The sequence below is a fragment of the Adelges cooleyi genome, unplaced genomic scaffold (genome assembly GCF_023614345.1).
Source record: "Adelges cooleyi isolate 19-005CV unplaced genomic scaffold, UGA_ACOO_1.1 ACOO_flye_CR_arks_rails_tigmint_CR_PRNA_108, whole genome shotgun sequence".
Classification (NCBI taxonomy): Eukaryota; Metazoa; Arthropoda; class Insecta; order Hemiptera; family Adelgidae; genus Adelges; species Adelges cooleyi.
Genome location: NW_026095761.1, coordinates 14854623 through 14876741, shown reverse-complemented (window position 1 = coordinate 14876741; position 22119 = coordinate 14854623). Strand labels below are relative to the sequence as shown.

General features: G+C 31.6%; 1 protein-coding gene across 1 annotated transcript in view; it reads left to right on the top strand.

The window, feature by feature from the left end:
- Positions 1-111: 111 nt before the first annotated feature.
- Positions 112-22119, top strand: part of LOC126840942 (high affinity cAMP-specific 3',5'-cyclic phosphodiesterase 7A-like) — a 107185-nt gene continuing 85177 nt past the window's right edge. Inside the window, exons 1-2 of the mRNA XM_050576992.1 lie at positions 112-377; positions 499-617. Of these exons, the coding sequence (XP_050432949.1) occupies positions 504-617 (114 nt within the window). The 5' untranslated portion in view covers positions 112-377; positions 499-503. The remainder of the gene's footprint in view (positions 378-498; positions 618-22119) is intronic.

Below are 22119 nucleotides of genomic sequence, written 5' to 3'. Positions count from 1 at the left end.
TTGATAAGAGCTCGGTGTTGATAAGAAACAGTGTGGTAGGACGGCCAGTGCAAAAATATCTGCCTCGCGACGGGCCAGTTGGTGATAACAGCTATTAGAACGTGTCTGGCCGTCCGACTTTTGACTCGTATTAAATAATATTTAAATTGTGAGTAATAAATAACAGTAATAAGAAGTATATTGGACGATTATATCATAACAATAAAAGTCTCGTTTTAGTTTTTACCATTGTCGACCGTAGTAGACTTTGCCTTTTTATTGTGAATTTACTTCTGGTGAAAATATCTGTTATAAGTCGCCTAGAAAATCGAATTTTTGTACTTAACAAATAAACCGAACGTTTCTATATTTTGTTTTACAAATTATCCAACACTCAGGTACAGTTATGAACGTTATACAATGTAGTCAACACCATTATTACATTAACACTTTTGATTTGTTGCATCATTGGATGTAATCAAATGTAATCTCATATCGATAAAATGCTGGCTTTTGTAGGTTCAATGCGTCTTTTACAAATGGTCCCAATATTGCCGCTGGACATATCCGTTCCACAGTATGCTTTACGTAGAAGGGGAGCCATATGTGTGACTGTCATTAGACGCAATTCGTTTGAGGTGAGAGCCTATATTAAACAATTAGTTAAATTTGGTAATTTGTTACATAAAGTGTGCATGTTATTTACATAGCCGAATAGAACATAATTTTATTTTTTGTATATTAAGAACAAAGTTGATTGACATTAGGACAATTTGTTCTGGCCACTTGTGCAATTGTGCACCGAAAAAAATGACTTATCACATTGTTAATAACTTTAGTTAAAATGTAAATATAGTATTTTTTTAAAAATATTCTAACAAATGTGTTCCTACGGTATTTACCTTTGTAATGTGGAACAGTACCTATATATAACCCGTAACCTGTTTAGGTTAAACACCTAATCAACGAATATATTTTATCATATATTAACTATAACTATTAGTTAAATGTACTATAATCAGTTTTAATTAGGTTTTATTATAACCGTGAGTGTATAAAAAATAAAATAATAATTTAACTAAGAATAATTTATGTGTATGTTATTCTACAATTATGTACATTCAAAATACACAAAATCTCTAATTTATTCGAACATAAACATTTAATTTGTTCATATTTTTATGATGAGCAAAGATAGACAGTAATTTTGATTTATGTATGTATTTGATACAGGTTCTCTAGGATACCAATATTATCGAGGACTTTTTTAAAACTATAACAAGGTAACGAGGTACGATTTAAATACCTTAACAGAATTACACAATTTGTATAATATTATGTAGTTTTATTTCTTTAATCATAACAAATAATTTGTTCAATACATATATATAATTTTTTTTTAAACAGAACCTGTTGTGATATTATAATTATGTGAACATTCATTAAATCCTTTCCTATAAATAAATTCATTAAAGCTACCGCGTTTATTGTTCTAATATATTAATAATTAATTATATGTAGTATGAACAATTGTCATTTAGTTGTTGTAGTAGTATGTTATATAAACAGGCATGATCACTAGATAGTTCACGAGAATAGTGCCACAGACTTAAAAAAAAGTAGTGGTACCGTGCTAATTCCTCATTAAAGCATCTTTCGTGACTGGGCTAAATGTGCAAATTGGTAAAGATAGGAAAAGTTGGTAATCTAGCAATCATCCCTGTTTATTAAGTCATGATGGCATAACATACATTAATTATTTCACGGATTTTTAAATAAAAATAATAAAAAATATTTTATTGAAGGTAAACCTTAATATTTGATGGTGGGGGATGAAGGGGGGCACATTTATTTATATATTTTTTGGTTTTGTATTGCAGGTTTTCTGTTGTCAAGTTTTTTACCAAAAAAAAAAACACCATTAAAACGCCGAGTAGTTTCGCTTTAATGAAATTTAATCAATGACAACATAATATGGTCATTGTAAAATTGTTCGCCCTATCTTAATTTGCTCCGTCGTTTGTTAACCGGATAACTTTTGAGTAACTAAAACAATAATAATTTGTATTACTTAAAGGAACAATATCGATTTTGGCGTCGGTAAAAAATATTTAACATAATTTATTGTGCCCTAAATCGGAAGTCCTAAACGCAGCGATTGCTCGCGTTAGTTATAAACTTGAAAGTAAGTATTGAATGATTAGTTGTAGTGTTTCCTCGCTTAGCTGACAACGACCGCAAACGGTTTGCAACTTTTTTAATTTTCCCCCTGACGCAAATTTACGTTAAATCGGGTTTTTCACGTGTTAGAAACTTTTAGAGGGTACCTACCAACAACTTTTGTGTTTAATTGTTTTTTCTATGTAAAACCCGGTTTGGAAAACAAAATCGGCGTGAAAAAATATTAAATGTATTCAGTGAGAATTCCAAAAATCTTCACAGTATGTATATATATATATATATATAAACTTCGATCATTTTTTGTTGAAAAATATTATTATTATTTACCAAACATTAAAAATTATTTGACAAAAAAAAAATTATACTTTAATATTTGATTAAGTAAATATTGTTGATATTGTTACCAATAAGCAATATTATCATTACCAGCAATATTAAATATTATGAAAATATTTTCCTGATAAGTTGACTGTTGATTCATTCACACATAGCAAGATCAAAGTGTATTGATATGATGGATAATATTATGTCTTTTGGCTAGGGGTCAATTAGAATTTCTGGTAAGCGGTCATAGGTTCCCAAGCCATCTAGCCATCGTGTGGCGCAGTCTAGCGGTGGTTTTTTTGAATGAAAGAACTGATAAATATTTATCTGATAAGACATGAGAGATAAAAGATAAGATATTAGTGATAATATATTAAAGATAAGAGATAAAATACTAGGGATAAGAGATTAGGTACTCCTAATTACGTACTCCAAATTAGGTACTATAAGTACGCTTATTTTGTAAATGAAACAGCCGATAAATAATTTTATTATACTGGCCAATTAGTTTTGTTATTATTATTATATTTATAGACATATCATGTTCCTATGTAATGGCTTGTAGAGTGGATACTTTAATTTTTTTTCTTTATTTTGGTGTTTTCTTATTTACTCAAGCATGACAGTTATTTTTCATATTAGTCGTTTGCGTATGAGGATAGCCGGAGCGGTTATATTGATTTGGTAAGTTTGAAGGTGTGTATCGCGAAGCCCGCTATTTTTTTGTGCCTCTGGACCGTACCTTTTGGCGGATAACGATTATTTTTTAGTGCATATTTATGTTTTCGGGAGAGTAAAAAAAAGTAAACCCTTATACTTTATATTCGTCATGAAAGCTGGAAAAATGTTCGGCCGACCAGCGTTTTTTACCTTTTTCAGCTGTCCGGACGGGTTGTTGAAATTTCGTTTTCCTAAACCTTAGTTCGGTCCTTTGGGGCGTCCCTCGGTTCTTTTGTAAGGTTTGTGAGTTGTGCAATGTTTTCTTAAGCCGAGTGTACCTAAAGAAAACTAAACATATGTGTATAAAAAAATCGAATCCGTTGAGACGGGCATAGGGGTCTTGGTGTTGTTGAGCCACGTTGAATATTTAAAATCGTCTACATTGTCTAATCGTTTGTCTTTTACAAACTTTTGTCTGTCTCTTAAAGAGGTATTTTTATTATTAGTCTTTGTTAACATGACAGTTGATTGTTCTGAGGAAGAGCGTTTTTATCAATTTGCAGGATTACTATAGTAACATTTATCGAAATTAGGTGTTTCTAGCTTCGGGTAAGCAGGATTAGTGTCACGAGGAATATAAAAACTAAATAATTACGCGAATATGTAAAATTTATCGTAGGCAATTTTTGGGTATCACAGAATTAACCATCCGATATTTTAATTTTGTCACACGAACATTAAAACCAGTGACAGATAAAATGTGTAGTTATTTTCAGGTGGTGTAATCCAAGGAACTAAAACTATATTAATGAGGTTTTTTTGTTAGAAAATTGTAAGATTTTTTGGGATTTCCGTGTTATTAATAATGGAAGTAGATGAGCGTAATTCTAGATGTACAACAACTCTAAACGGTTTTATCCAAGGCTAATTGGCGTGTATGATATTACACTTTATTTTTAAGGAACGTGCTACTTATTAACTAAATTTGTTTTGCAATAAAACTGTTATTCTTAGAGGCCGAAAAGTTATGGGTTCTCTTCCTTTTAATTCCATACATTGATCTTTACCTATAGTTTTTTTTTGTCAAATTGATCATAATTTTAGATCTATAAAAAAAACTGTATAGTTTTGAAAGTTAGTACTTATAATACATTATTTTATTAATTTATGAGAATGTTTTTTTTCCATAGATGATAGATCCATTCTAACGAAGAACAATGGAAAAAACATAGAGTAGACAAAAAGAAGCAACTAAAGTCTTCCGCTAATCCTTTAATTTGTATATATATATATACATCTCACTCCCAATTAAAAAGTAACAAAACTCACAAACCATTATATTCGTGTTTATGGTGACATCCGTATTCAATAAATATCATATTTTTATTGTGTAAAATCGTTAAAAGTCTATCCCAATTATTAACTTCAACAATGAGATTGGTAACAAAAAAGTTTGGAAAATTCTGCAAATGTTCAAATGAGTTTTTTGAGTTGTTTCACTTTTTAACTAGAGATGCGACATCAAAACGTTTTTAATTTTATTTTTTTTAGCGAAATGGATTATTTTACTTATTTTGTTATCTTGAACTTTTATATTATATGGAAAAGAAGTAATATCATAATGGTTATTGAATTTGTGAATTGTAGTTGTAGTTAACTGACTTTCAAGGAGAAAATTATTCTTTTATTATTTATTTTTATAGATATATTTTGTAATTATTGGTCTTTTCTTGTTTACAAATGGACTCGCTCCATAACCAATTATGGCATCGTTAATAATGCTGTTAAGCCGCTAAAAACAATACCTGCAAATATTCAAAACGAGCAAGGGTAAAACAAGAATTTTCAGTAAAAAAATGTAACCTAATATTTGCTCTCCGTAATAGCGTTCTGTCTAATACTTATTTTTTACTAGTAAAACTAATTTGTTTGTTCTTTTATGATATTTTTTTAATGAATAATTTATGAACTTAAGCTTTTGTTTGCATCAGTATAGCCAATGTGTAGATAATTACTCTCGGAGTTTAACGCGCGTTCAATATTATGTTTCTTACCGGACAAACTATATAACGGCATCGCGTAGCTTATAATACTGATTATTATTATTTCTACCCTTGCCCTTCCCGCTTTTTAATACCCTATTGTTTTGTTAAAACAAAAAGGATAGTCCGTTACTACGTTTTAAAAAAAAAGGTTGTATTTTCAATCGGATGTACAAAAGTACAAGTTTAATATTTTCCGTATTGTTTTTTGCTCATCGAAATCATTTAATTGTAGTTATACAAAACTGGCCATCGATAACGAGAGATAAATTATTCTCTTAGTACTCATTTGATGCTACTTATTTAGCCGGTGTAAATACTTCAAAGTGTACAAGTGGTGTGGGTTGTATGTGTATAAATAACTTTTGGTTAACAGCTTTTTGTTTCCTAAGTACGCGTTCCGGTTATCGGGTATACTTCCACTTACACTTCGTTGTCGTTTGAACGGGAAAGATACTTAAGTTTTTCTTGTTGCGTTTACTTTGTTTCGCCGTGTTGTTTACCTTGTTTTTTCCCCTATCGCTCGTCCGCTTGTGTTCGAAAGTTCATTTTCCACCAGAACGGTTCGTTAGCTCGTTTGCTACAAACGGGCGTGGGTGTAATTAATTTCTATTGGACACTTTGAGTTTCTAAACGTGCACACACACTCACACGTGTATTTGTATTGTGTTACACGTGTGCTCGACGACACTGTGGGAAGTAACCAATACCGACCCGAACTCCTCTCCTAATGATATATTGGTGTACCGCTGTAGAAAATACATTGTACATTTTTGAACCATTTGCGGGTAAAAACGTAAGGTATTTCGTTTAAGCTCAAATAATTGTGCGATCAATAGTAATTAATAACTAGATGATTTGTGTAAACAGGTTGCATGATGACACGATATAAACACTTATTTAGAAGTTGTATTTATTGAAATGTTAAGGTGCGGTGATGATAAACTTTAGAAACATAATATGAAATACTGAAAATATTAATATTAGGCATACGGTATTTTATTATAAGCCAATTATTTGTAATCGAATAATGATTCTATGTTTGTATAGATATTAAACCCTCAAAACACCCTCTTTTTTAAATTTTCTTTTGAAAATTAATAATAAGAACTGAATTTAATATACGGTAGCGGGTAGAGAGATTAAAAAGTAGAGGTAGACTGAAAAAGAAATATGGATGTGATAAACAAAGACATGAGGTAGGTGTAGAGTGAAATAAGAAATGGCAATGCATAGCGAGACGTGGAAAGTGTGTGGATTTGGCTGGTTAGTCAAATTTTGAGATAAGCCAAAATATGAACATTTGTTTAAATAATGTTTTGGTATACAAATCATACTACAGTTTGCTGAACGTACTAAAGTTTAAACTATGAAAAGTTATTCGGTAAACGACCATTTGGTAGGCTGCAACAACGATGGTTAGATCAGAATACCAGAGCTGTTGATAAATCAACAAGATTGGAGGTTACCATAAACAGAAAAAATATATAGGATTTAAAGAGAAGCTTTCCCTTCAATGGACGCTGCTAAGAGCCTTAAATGTTTGTGAAGCAAAAAAAAAACTACGAAAACTACAAAACGCTGTTTTCACCCGTGTTGAAAGCCTTTTAAGGCTTCACCAGTAGATTATTGTCTTAGCTATCAGCTACGTATCCTGTAATCTGACGTCTTTCCGTGTAATTTATTTTCAATTAAGTAATAAATCCGCTCGAAATAACGGAATGTTAATTCGTTTTCGGATTAATATCTTCTGAGTAATACGTTCGCATCAGTTGATAATTGCTTATTTATGCGAACACAGGAAATACATTACAAACACTTAATCATACCGGCTAAATAAATTAGAAAAAAAAATACATTTATATATAAATATTATTTATATTTCAATAGATTAATATGACTACTCGGTATATTTTACTGCAAGTGATCGTAAAATTGTCGTTATAGGTTAATGCATAGTAAAATAATAATATATTACGTATCATAATGTAATACGTATTTTTCTTTTAAATCATAAGTTGTGGAAATGCAACTTTGGGATTAATTGGCCTAGTAAAAATAATTTATTTATACATTTGTATAATATTGGTCCATTATTTTGTATGTATCAAACCTTTTTGTTGTATGTTGGTAAGCTAAAAAAACTTGTTCCTCCAATGTTATCTAACTTGTACTTTCTGGAATCGTCCAAAGCAATCCGAGCGTTCATATCTCTTTTTCATAATGGTAAGCCATAAAGAGTAGGTATTATTCACGTAGGTGGGCTGCGTTAGGAGCCATTTGGGGAATCTTTATAATCACTCGGCTGTTTGTACTTGTTAGTAAGGGGTCTTTTCGCCTCACATAAGTATTAAGCTCTTAATGCTAAAAGATCTGGAGGAAAAATCTTAACAACACTCACCGGTAATTTATTATCCAACCAACAGCGGGTGTCGACGTGCCGGGCTAGGATAGCGGAGAAGGCGAAGTGGTGTATTTCAAAAGAATTATCCAAGAATTGGCTCAGTCAAATTGCTTCACCGGGGTGGTCAGGAAATGCGCTGTATCCTGTAGGAGTTATGGCAAAAGAAAAAAAAGAGGTTTTGGCGCGTGCCAAAAAGAGGTGAGATTGGTTCAGAGTAAGAGAGGGGATGACCGAAAAGTAGATTTGCAGTCGGAGGGACATTTATCCTCGTACATCGTAGACCGTCCAAGGCGTGGGTGGTTGCGGACGAGGAAGGGGAAGGTAAAACAAGTCGGGTATTTGCCTCGGCGGGTGACGGTGTCGTGTCCCGGCTGATCGATAAAGGCCGCGCAGCAAATCATCCTGAAGGCTGGCAGCCGCCGCTGCTGCTGCCGACTTCACATCTAACACCCGTGACTTGCCCTGCCCGCCCTTACTCGTGTCAGCCTGCATGCAAGACATCCAGCGGCATGTCAAACTGAAAAGCCACATATCCTGCCCTTTCGACGAGGCTTAGCGATTCCTGGTCACATCAGTATCAGTTGGATAAAGGAAATGCTCCTTTCTCCCTGGTGTACCCCCGTCATCCGTTTAAAACCTCTAAACAATCGTGTATGTTGTCATTCCTGTTTTAGCCCGTAACAGAAACAGCTTTTTTCGGTTTTTATTTAAGAGGATTTCATACATCTATCTTATACTAAGTAGTATACTAAATCCAATCGTTTGGCAACGATAGATTCAAGTCATGATCGTATGCATTGACGCAACTAGAGGGAGGGCTTGGAAATTCAGATTTTTCAAAAACTCTTAAAGCGCTCTTCGAATTTCGATAAAAATGTAAAACTTTGCTTGTTGAATATGCCTTATTGGTTTTTGGAATTTTTAAAAAGGCTCGAGGAACTTGAAAAGATTTGAATTTTTCTAGCATTCCCCCCATTGTAGTTGCGCCAATGGTTGTATGAAACACGATTTAACTAGATTCTTGTACATCGAATGTTATTGCATGAAGTATATGATCATGTACCCACCTATATCTTTATGCCCTTTGATCTCAAAACCGTTAAACTCGTGGAGTGTTTACATAAATCAAACTATCCGTCCGCTCAGCTCTGTATTAGGTGGATTATTGACTTACATTAGTGCCAAAGATGAAGGGGGTCTTCTGGGTGGTAGGTATATCGAGACTTAAACCGTCACTTACCGCGTCTTTGTAAAGTCTACAAATTGTTTACCCGCAGTAGCCCATAAATCCCCACACACAAGTCAACATTATTTCTGTCGACCGTCGTATCTGTCCTAGTTTCGGTTATCGGCTTAAAATTGATCAGGTGGGGTGCGAATTGCGTTAATTTTTAATAAATAACAGACATAGAATCGATAATTAAAAACTACTCTATAAACCGTCCTGGGCATAGGCATGATATATGAAAGGTAAAAAGGACGCCGGTGGTAACGGCGCTGCATTGTTATAACAATTATATTTCGCTAATTAATTAATCACTTATTCCGTGATAATATATATCGAACCTAACCCGGGCCGGTCGTTAATCAATATAGGGTTTGTGACGTTTATGTGTGTATGTTTTTCGTAAAAGTTTTCCGGAAGGGTTAGGGTAAGAGAAACGTTTACCATCGGTTCTTGTACATTGTGTATATAAACAATAAGCGTGTAAAATGACGTATTACCGCACTTCTATGTACATACTATATAGACTTATGACGGCGTTTATAATGTGATTGTGCGTATGTCAAAAACAACAATCTGTATTGGATTGAAACGATACGCGTATAATGTGTACTTATTTTCTACTTTGGGTTGACACATTATGCACGACACAACCGTGTTCGGTTTTACTTGTCAAACGCCGCCTTGTATCTATTATATTAACAATAATCGTTTCCTAAACACTGCTAAACCTAACCCGACGATTCGTCGCAACCTTGGCCATTCATTATGTATTGTGTATATCATTACTAAACGGTATACAAATTGACTTGTATATTCTGATATCTCCTTGACTGTGATCGATGCGGTTCAATCCAAGTGTATGCTGCAGTTTAATTAAATTGCATTCTCTCTCGGTCGGATGTGTATTTTGTAAGTATTATTTCAGTATTGTCTGCGCTTCCCGGTATGAGACTCCAGTGCAAATATGAACCTCCTTAAGTCCGTCTGAGTTCCTATTGTTTCCTCTTCGCTACTTGATGACCGCAGTTTTATATGAATTCAAACGAAATGAATCGCAATTATTCCTTTTTAATCTCGAGAAAACCGAGTGCTTGTCCGGTTCCATCATTATATCCTTGTTCATTCACTCTTGACCTATTGCGATTGTAAGTAAAATATATTATGTTCAATTGTAATATGTTTTCATAAGTTCAGTAATATTCTGTACCGAATAACGGTTCAGTTTGTAACCATTTGGATAATTTCGTCCGTATTTTTTTACAATATTTATGTGACGTGTCTGTTTTAAAATTTGCTTTTCTAACTTTGATATTGTATTTTTTTTTTAATTTAGTTTTTGCTTTATTAAACATTTTGGTTTTGATGACTAGCCTATAGTTTTCAGGCATAACTATTACATAATAAAATTGTATAAAAATGAATTTATTATTAGTTTTTTTGCATTTTAAATAGCAGTTCAAGCATTTTATTCTGTTACTTAATGGATTTAACCACTCGATTTACCTCTTATGTCTTTACCTTAGTATCTTAGTTTTAAAACTTGGCGTGGTCCAAATATAGATCCCTAATATAATACCCTCCATGCGGGTAACCTTATACTTTTCTAGAAAAACTGTTAATTTTCGAGCAGCCGATAATCGTTTTTCAATCGTCATTTATAAAAAACCCACTTCTGTAATACATTATGGTATACTACAGTTCTGTTACCGAATGGAAAAGTTAACTACGCTAAACGTTTTAGTGCTTTCGTTTTCTCGTATATTATTAACGTGATGTGATTGCAGATTTTTTAAGTTGTAAGCATTCCTCGGTTGAAGTATAAATGTACAGTTCTAAAAATTGATGTTGATGTGAGTTTTTTAACATGCGAATCGGTAAAGGTTATTTCCTTTCGATAAATTATATTATAACTTGTTTATGCGTTGGGATATGTTATGTGGATGAGAGGTAAAATTCGACCATAAATAATTTGCATGGGACGTTTTACGGTGACGGATGAACCTAGCCGGATTGTACATTAATTTGTACATGTTTTCAAATTCGAATTTTTTATTCTAGAAGATTGCCGATAGGACATCTTAAGTTTCTGAAACTTTCGGTGTGGCCGGTTTTTTTTTTTGTAGACTTATAAACGTTTGTAACAAAACAAGCTTGTTTAAACTACTGAACTCAATATATTTAGTTTAGTGGTTTAAACCTATAGAAAACGCGTAGCTTGTTTTTTTTTAGGTGTTTACGGTGAAAATACCTATAGATACCGTCGAAGGTCGGCGGGTGGACAGTTAGCCGTTTGTATACAAATATGACAATTTGGCGGTAACACTTAATTCAAACAAACGTGCTCACCGATGATTCAACTGAAAATATGCAAAACTAATGACTAGCTTAAACGTCTTATTTTATATGTCCTTCCGTATTCCTTGAAGTAATTATTATAGCAGTGGACTTTCAGGGGGAAAACAACTATTTTTATCGTATTGACATAAAACCGTTTTCGTTTGCGCATTCCGCGGCGTAGACTGTTTTTTACGCAACTTTTAAAAACTACTGACTAATTAATGGTTTAATGATATATTAAAATTTAAGAAAACTAAACAACGCATTCTTAAAGGGTCCTTATAATTTGCATAAATTAAATCGTTATGATATTTTTATATATTTGATCGAAAATCGTGTGGAATAATTTTCGACGTTGTTAGACCTTGTTAAGAGAATGTCACATCATATTTTATTAACTGGCTAATTAATATATTATAAGAAGTAAAGTGCATAGAATTTTTAAAAATAAAATTTGATATTAAGCAAAGATTTTGAAAGTTAAAACAATTATATTAATGTAGCAAAACGAAATTATTATTGTACATATCTGTTTCCTTAAACTTCACGTGTGATATTAATAAAGGACATATCACTCGTCCTTATCCTTATATGTGCTTATTTTTATTTTACTTTTTTAATTCTCTTGAGTTATTATGTTATTAATTAGTTTCTTTTAGTCTTATATGATACGGTATAAATAAATAAAATATTTGTTTTCAAACCTTTTACAACGTAACTTTTTATTGCCATTATACTAAGCATGCCTCGAAGGATAAACTCTTTTAAGGAACTAAGCACATAACAGTGGCGTAAAGGTATTGTTATTTTATAATTTATACAAAGATAACATCAAAAATGTATCTAGGTTATGGCATAGATATTTTACAAACGTTCAACGGTTATCTTTGGCCAATATTATTTTATTAAAAACCGCTAATGTAAAAATCTATATTTTGTATAAATATTGTTAATCAATGTATATTTTATAACGTAGAGAAATGCTCAAATTAAGTAGGTTAAATTATATAATTACCTTCAGCCCTACCGGTTGGCGTAGGTAGTTGGTGACTTGATAATTTATATTTTAGGATTAATAAATCATGTGGTTTATTTTGCTTTTTAAGTATATTTGTTTAGTTAATTTTCTTAATGCGTACAAAGTACGAACTCGTTTTTAACAACTCAGTGCGACGTGCAATAATAAATTTGCTAGGTTTAATTGTTTATCAATCGTTAAATCAGAATCAATTATAGCCAATTTGTCTCGTTTGCCGGCGTAGTATTGGCAATATTCGAAAAACTTGTGGTTTCAATGAATTCAAACCATGTCAACTTATTTTTAGGTAACTTTGTATCAGCTTTATTTCATAACGAATTCATAATTAATTGTAGTATAAATTATAATTGGACTTTGGATATTTTTGTTGTACTAAAATTATATTTAAATTATTATAATAATCGTACTACTTTATGTAAGCATAAAATAAATTGATTGACGCACGAGATTCTGAAAATAATAATTGTTTCGCCGATTGAAGAGATTTTGTTGTTTTTTTAAATTAATTGGAATACTTTTTTGCAAACTTAATATATTGTGTAAAATTATTAAGTAAAGCCTTAGGGACGTCAGTTAACAATTCAGAATTGTATAGTTTGTAAACATTTGTCAGATACTACTATAACTTTTATTAAATTTTGTGTGATGTCAAACTATTGTAGAAAATACATAATAATCGTTAAAAGTTTCTACAGCGTTCTTTGGATTTTGTAGCACAACTTGTAGCCGTAGGACAAATTACTTCGGAGGTGTTGTGTTGGATTCCGTTTTTTATGTGTCAAATGACGGTAAACTTATTAGTGCTCAAACTCGTTTCCAATATTCTTAATCTTAAAAATATTTCGGAATTTGTAGTGTTAAAAAAAAATTGTTGACTACTAGTTTTACAAGGGTTGAAGGTTATAAGCAACCGTCAATAATATCGAGAATGATTATAGTGAACAATCTTTGGCGGACCTGCAGATAGTAATGTTTGTGTCTTCTTTGGATCTTTTTATCTCCATACATATAGATTTTTGGAAAAATCAAGTGCTCGTAATAATTGACTTTGTTGAAGTTATGTTACTTGCTAAACTATATGAAGTACACAACAACGAGACGTAGAAGGTTGTAAACTGAGTTTTAAGTAGTAATTGCTTAGTTAGTGATTATTTGCTATACAATAAAAGAAAATCTATATATTAAGATAAACATTATATCTATGGATGATTAGAATATCATTTAATCACTATAAAAAAAAAATAAACGGATGTTTTGGTAATTACAAACTATATCAGTTTATAGAAGACTTTCAAAATGAACAAAGAAATCGAAATAAATCAAATGCATTCAATGTGGAACAAAACAATATAAATTATATATTATATATTATACTTTAAAGTTTGTCGTTGAAATTGTGTAATGCGATTTATCTTTTAACCATTGTATCTTTGTTCAAATATATTGTCATTGATACATGCATATTTGATTAATGATATCATTCAACTCGGGTTTTCACAATAGTTCTGACATCTGCTAAACGAATTCCAACTATATTTGTGTCGATTAAAACGACTAGATTTTAGTGGATTCGACCGGAATTCAACCATTTAAAATTTACAGATCACTGGGTCGTTGTGTTGCGTACTGAGTCTCTTAGATATTACACTATTGATTTACATCGTTTGCAAAGAACTTTTAAATTACATTAGTTTCATATTTCCATCTCGACCACGTTCACCTAGTCCCGCTGGAGCGATAGAAAACGTTATGCTTGAACATTGTAAAATATTACATTCGCTTTATTTTTTTTATTTCGCTTTTTCTCTTTGTCCTTTCTCGTTGTACAAACTCGGGTATCACCGTAAAAAGCCGTTAAAACACCTGGGAAACCCTCGTGCAAATCCTTGTTTATGGTTTTATACATGCTGCGGTAATCGTTATTTTGGTGTTTTAGACCGTTTTAGAGTTAAATTAAACTCAAAACACTAGAAAAGCGTCACTCGATCAGCTAAAAAATTTATCATTGCTTTAGGGTTGTTATTGTTTTTCTCCTTTTAAGTGTTAAAAAAGAGAAGGTTACAATGGTATCAAGTTATAAACGTCAGAGAATCTCAAGTATCCCACGTTAGGCTTTGTTAGACAGGAGGGAGGGGGAGACTTGAAAAGTTCAAACTCTTCAAAACTATACAAGCTCCAACAGGATTTAGGTTAAAAACCCGCTTTTGGTAGCTACGCCAGTTAGGATTTTTTCATTGTTTGAAAGTTATAAAAAAAGTAAGCTAAAAGTAAATTTATGGATTCTAATCGCGTATGAAAAATACATTATTAATAAATGAATTGTTCTACCCACCAAATAAATGTATACGGACTGATTTAGAAATCTCTTTACGACGGCAAGGGCGTTATTATTTTGCTATTTTACACCGACCGATATCACTATAGCAAATAACTTAATATTATATCCATTTTAAAGTTAAACTCAGACTTGGCGTTATGCAAATATTGTTTTAACAGCTTGTTCAAATATCCCCGTCACGTTTAAGCAGTATAAACGTTATTCATTTTCCCCTCTCGGCTCAATGCTGCTTTCCATGAGAAATAAATACCGTTTAAAGCTCAGCAAAACTCGCGTACTTAATACAATAACAACATTTTTATTACAATTATTATTATTATTGTATGTTTGTGTTTTATGTACTCTGGCAAAGCTCGCATTTCCTGCTTATACACCACGCGCTGGTGCGAGACTAACGCTCGAGATTTCCACCAATGATTCGACGCATAATATTATATTTGATTATTCTCCGCGCCAAAGCTTTTATCGAACATTTGTGTGTTATACACATACCTATACATATTAAGTGTATTCCACCAGTCGGTCGAAACTGGAATAGGGGGATTTATTGTATTATACGTTCTACTTTGCGTACAACATATAAATAAGAAGCGAAGCGTACAGCGAAAGTGCTGCTGGTGAATTTAATAACGTTTGCCGACACATTCATACGTATATAATATTAATATATATATATATATATCAACCTGGCTATTGTGATATACAAATTGGCTTCGATATACCGCGACTGCTTGCTGTAGCGGAATGACGAATTCCCTATACTTTTGACGATTCTGGTCTGAACGCGAAACGCGATCGCTTCGGTGGGACGCGGGTGAGCGACTACGAGACTTGTACTTAAAGCACACAGAATAAAGCCAAGTCAATTACGCCAGAAACGTTACCCAATAATTCGGTATACTAATTCAAAGTGTATTGTATTGTAAACCAGTCGAATTTTATCAAAAATGTTCGTAGTTGTCTTTTTTATCTAAGGTTTATAAGTATATATATTTTTTTATTGAAATGTAATGCCCCGGCATCTTAGGTCATTGGCTTCAATGTTTTACAAAGCTTTAAAAAAAACGATGACTAAAAAAATGTATGATACTTTCATACATACATACAACCCAATCCAGAATAGCAAATCTAGACAATCAATATCGATGAGTACCTACTCATTTCCAAGGACTGAAAGATAAAAGTTATTAACATATCTTTAATTCTAAAACCATTTTTGTATTTCTTATATTTTAGCTCCGATCTGAGAATGTCCAAGCTTGACAATAATTGCTTCAGTAAATAATGTTTATTTTATATTCATCTGGCTCATCGATAACTTTTTACCTACTAGACCGATTTCTTTTTACAGTCAGTCTATAGATCATAAACCATAAATCGACCATAGTCCAAAATTTAAAAATCCAAAAAATTATTTTAAACATGAAATTTTGTTTACAATACAACACGGTACGCTATTACTTTTTAAAAATATAAAAAAATATTTGCTTTTACAACTTGGGGTCTGATATTTGGACGTTAAATCTTTATAGTAAAACATTTTTTTTTATTGAGAAAAATCCCAAAAACCCCATAACATGATTTTAAATACTTTTATTACCTAGATAGTGATTTACAACAGTATTTAATGTATACTTATCTAAAGAACCGTATCGGAGAGGTTTTTTTTTAGTGATTTTATCATTTCACCTTATTGTGCTGAATTTTGATCTGGCTTCATAGTTCTTTGTTTTACGTTTATTTTAACCAAGTTAAGAAACGACGGACGCTTAAAACAAAACAAAAAACTCAAGACTAACGCCAACAAATTTATATGTAAAAACAATGAGAATTTCGAGCTGGCAACATTTGTCCTGGATGTACTGACTTTTTGTTGGCAAATGTCCGAACCCGTTATTCGATGGTTGGTTTTGATAAGGCTTTGCCGTGTTTCCCCTACGTCTAAACAATAGAAACGCGTGAAGTAAGGTCGGAAAACGTCGTCTTAGAAAAGACAGATAAAAAAACCAACAAAAAGCTTAGTACGAGATGGTCACAGGACGGTACTAAAAAGCTATAATCCAAATCGGTTATATAATATTAGAAAGTATAATAGTATTTATACACTGGCGCATTATTGTCATAACGAGTTATAGTTTTTACAAACAGAATTTCGTGTCGTAAGTTTTGGAAATATTAAGCTCATAAAAGTCAAAAAATAAACTCGATCAAGAAAAGCTTATAGAAGTATGAGTATTTTACTGACGACGGCCACGGGACTCTGACGCTTGACATTTATGGTGAAGTTTGTAAAAAAAATTGACCATTGTCCGAGCAACAAGCAATACGAGTATATTATTTTAATAACAGTACTGTCGAGTTGATCGCATGAACTAAAGGAAAAATTGTTTACACAACCGTTTGTCGGGGTTAATTCTATTGCACCGCCTTACACAAGTTTGTTGTTATTGAGGTCAAATCGATTCGCTTAACCGACCGTTTGCACGATAAAAGTGTATACACTTATTATTGTACGGGCCTTGGTGGTTATTATTGCATTTTATTTTTACTATTGAAACATTAAAATTGTCCTTTCCTACTCGGCTTAATTTTTTTTGGGGACTCGTTCATTGTACATAATTTCAATAAATTGGGTTTAGGGTAACGGCACTTGCAATTAAGTGTAACGACAATGGATGCGTATAAATAGGCTATAATATAAAATATGTATGCAGTTTTTGTTTACAAAAAGCAAACAAGGACGTAGTCCATCTAGTTAGGTTTTTGGAAAATTAAAAGCACTTGGTTACCTTTTTGAACGGGGCACAATAAAAGAAGCCGCTTTCTGGCCTAACGCTGTCTTGTATATGGTCCTTCTTGCACCAAACGTTAAAACCGTTGAAATGCTTGAAATACTTTTTAGTTATTCCTCTTCTTGCATGAGACCATTCATTTTATTGTATGCAGAAACGGATCCATGGGTGCAAAGGGTTTTAGGCCTTTTCTTTTGTTTTAGTTTGTTAATTAAAAGTCTAATACCACCAATACCAACATTTATGATTTCAATTCAACTCTTCCACGTTCCAAAACAAATTTGTAAAATTTAATTTTCATAGAATACATTTTTAAAGAGATATATACGAACGTGGTACGAGATTAACCAGAAAACAGTTGCTTTAATACCTTTGATCAAATTAGCCCACTCCGCCATTTATAGCTCCTAGATCATCCACATCTGGTTGTGTACTATGTTCTTCTTCTTCGCCATATTCCATACAAATAAGGGTTGTAAAGGGTCCCAACTCGATCTTAGTTTCAGAGCAATTATACTTTTGTAGGGTTTGCTGTAATCTGTAATCAAAATATGTTACGCGTTACGCTAAAATAGATCTCTTGTCGGCAAAGTTGATTACAAGAAAAACACCCAAAAATCGATTAATATTGATTCCTTACCAAGTATCAATAATTGTACCATGAAGTCTCTAGGGTTAGGACATAGGTCAAAATATTGAACTGATTTGAATAATAGCCTCATTTAGTGTAAAACGATCTCGGCAAAAGTGACCTCTTGTCTGCCGACTACATAGTCACAAACTTTAAATGACATTTTAGTCATTTTCTTAGTTACGAAGATTAACCATATCTTTTATTTCTCAAAAATCAATCAAGATTCATAAAATAGTACTAACTTAATTTTGGAAAATGTCATAAAGAAGTTTTCTTTTGCTTTTCGCATCACATATAATAAAACAAATAATTTTAAAACCCAATACCTTTACGGCTTCACATCGAACCTTAAAGGTTATTCCAATTACTATCTATGTTATACTAATTAACTGTTTTTATATACCCATACTCGTATGACATGCAAACAAAAATAAAGCAATTATACATTGTGTATTATCAAAGTAGTTTAATAATAATTTTGAATAAAATACAACTAAAATGAATAGTATAATAATAATAATATATTATGTTGGACCGAATTTGGAACAGTTTAGGTATTGTCATCGCGGGTTCGGTATACTCTTTTAGCAACCATAACAGTTGCACTATTTGTTATGCCTATAATTGGTTGTAAGACTTAAATACTACAATGATGGCAGTTGACACAGCTGCTTTTAACATGTAACCATATGTATAATAAACTAAATTTTTGTATTTGAACAATAAATGTTTTATTTAGTCAAACCAACGTCTAACTGATATTTCCCAGTAAGTTCATCACTATATTGTGTCCGGTTGGTGATATGCGAAGATAGAGGGTTTAAATTTATTTTTCTTTTGTTTAAGATATAAGAGTAACTTTATTTTCCGTCCGCCGGATCTGTATTTTTTGTTTCCGGTGCGTTCGAAACAAACGACTTGATAGAACGAACATAGAGCTTATTCGCAATCGCCGGAGCGAATACAGTAATTGGATTATCATCAACCTTTTTTCCTGCCAATAATAATCGCCCGGGGTTTCTGGGTTGACTATCGAAGGGGTCATTGAATTGTCTGAATACATAATTTAAGTACATTTTACAGTGTTATTGTTCGGTAAAGTTACCATCCTTATGTCGGGATGCACAGACAAATGGTAAACTTAATAATTCGTTAAAATTGAATGACTTCGCCCCGGACCAATATAAATGTCTATTGATTCCTCAAACCTTCAATAAACGTTTAGCATACACGCTATTAGAAGGTGATATTTTTTAACACAATATATCTAAAAATATTGTTCTTGAGCATCATACGTAGGCGTCGTTTTAAATAATTAATTTTTTACGATTACATTAAATAATGTAAATTTTAAATCAGAAGAAATGAAATTTGTCATGGTTGTACTCAAAGCTATAACTTGATATGATGTTGAAAACAAGTTTTCAGGATAGCAGATTAACAAAATATAGCCTTAACATACAAATTTAGCATAAATAATTAAATGTTCGTTAAATGTTCATCAATATTCATATAAATTATAAATGAATCAAAAGTGTGTTCTACATTTTTTCAATATATTTTTTTTTCCATTTCTTTATTAATTTAAAAAATATTCAATAACTTTAGGCGTAATAAAGCTATGCAATGTTAATATTTTGACACAAAAAAGTAAGACTGAGTCGTAATTAATTAATCATTAAAAGTTGCATTATTAGTAATTTTTTTGATAACTTTTAATTTGAAATTTGACTATATATTTTGAATAACTAATTAACTTTAAAGTTAAAAAATATTGTTATTTTTGAAATCCAAGTTACAATTTGTTATGAATTTTCAAATTGAGACTTTACCTAGTCCAACCTAACCTTCTATTGTTTGTTAATGAATTTGGTACAAATATAATGTCATGCGGATGAGTATCAGATATATCAATGTCAATAAATATCTGAAACTCATCCGCATGATATTTCAAGCTTCAACACATTCATAAAAAATATAATAATAGTACGGTTTGTATTTTAGTTTACACTTGGCCGCCACTAAACATTTACTTTAAAATGTATAACCTAACTAAAACTTCAAACTTAATTAAGTTATTATTTAAATAACTTTAATTTAATAAAATAAATATTTTCATACTTTTTAAAACTTTTAACTGAACTTATTTGTAAGTATTTGAACATATTATCAATTATTGTAATATTATACGATTAAAATTACCCTTTTGTACAGCCTTTATGGCTAAACAGACGTATATAACATATATCATGTCTGATAATAGTTGTGTGTATAATGTAAAAAAGTTTTTTAAATCCGCTTTTGGGTTTTCGTGTAGATTATTATTTAACCCGCTGTTATCGCGATAATTGTATGGATACAACACTTTGCTGTTGCGTTCTCCGCATGTATAACGAACCTCGTACTTAACTTCAAACTATATAGTTTATAGAAAAGCGTAAATGTCTATTTCGTGTTTCTTTTCTGTCCCTCTGTGTTAAGAAGTTGAGCAATTAGAGAACTTTTTGGCAATCGAGCTTTAAAGTTTTTATTTCCCAAATAGTGACATTATATAATATATACATATAGGGCTAATATACATATATATTTGAGTGATCGCTATTTTTGTACAGAGACCCCCTCAATCTCTTTATCTCTTAAAAAAAAGCACCCTAACCTATATTATGTGTATATTTTTAATGCTACATGTAGCTGGCAAAAATAACAATGTTTTCAGTTTTACTGTTATAATACTGAATTCGAATATAATATTGTGAACAGCTGTTAAACTGTAGAGTTATTTCGTGTTATCTATTATTGTTGAATTGGCGTACAAGTCGCAAATGAGATATAAAACATGAAAACGAATATCTACTGGGTGGATGATCTTTTATAATGTTTGAACTATAGTCGATGGTTGTTATGCATTTTTCAATTAACTAACAGGCAGCGGTCGATATGTGCGAAAAAAATGTGTTCGTACTATCCAAAAATAATAAAATAGGTTTAGAAAAGAACGACCCTTTTTTTTCATTATTCGTTACGTTTTCTCCTGAATTTTATATACTGTTCTGGTCTTGGGGTGAACTTTACATTTTTAACAATGTGCACGGTAAAAAAAAAATAGCAATCAATGTTTTTATTTTTAATTAATCCTACATCTGTCTATACTCTAATAAGCAAGAACACTCTTGCTCGTTTTATTACACGTCACGATCAATATAAAAATATACATTAACGAATCTATAGAAAGTAAAAAAAAAATACACATTACTAATGTAAATTACAGATTGCAATACCTATCACTTAAACTATTACTTTTAATAGTTTGATATCAGAATTTTTTTTTTTATTAAATGCCAATATTTGTGTAGTAATTGTATTGGTATTATCTGTAGTTGTATCTGATAGTATCTGTATTTATATTAGGACTAACATTGATCCGGCGGATTAAAATAAAATAGTCTAGGGATCGTAAGACCGAAAAGGTGAAATTTTAAGAATAAAAACGGCCCATGTTCTAACCATTAATAATTTATTATACGTGTATTAATAACAACATATCGGTTACATACTGTGATATACTGTTCAAAAATTGTTCGATAATTTAAGTTTGTACAGTGATTTGTAACACACGTTCGAGTTTGAAACGTAAAAAAGACTTCAGATCACCAAATTAGATAATCACTTGTTATTAATATATACGGGTTTACTCATAAAAATGATAAATTTAACGGCTCGTGAAGTTTAATGGACCGGTAACGTTCACAATTTGGCATCTAAATTTGTATTAACTCTTAATGAGGAGAACGTTCTTGCGATGAGGCACAAATAATGTGAACTAAATGGTATTTTCTTTGATTTTACAGTAAATGGCATACGTAAAAAAAAGTGAATAAATTAGTTGTGGAAACAAAGAAAAACAAAAGCCAAAGATAATCGTTTTTCGTACGTCTATTGAGTATACCGGCAGGTCTAACCGGTTTCAATATGTTTAAAATTAATGCGTTAGAGAAGGGATGTAGCTATGCGATGTTTAATCAAGTAATATGTCATGTCCTATAAGTATCCAAAGACAGCGTGACATTCGGCAGTCCGATATTGCTAGCTGTAATAAATTCGTAAAAATAGCGTTTCATTTTTCATTAAGTCGTCTTATGTTAATAATAATAATTGTGAATT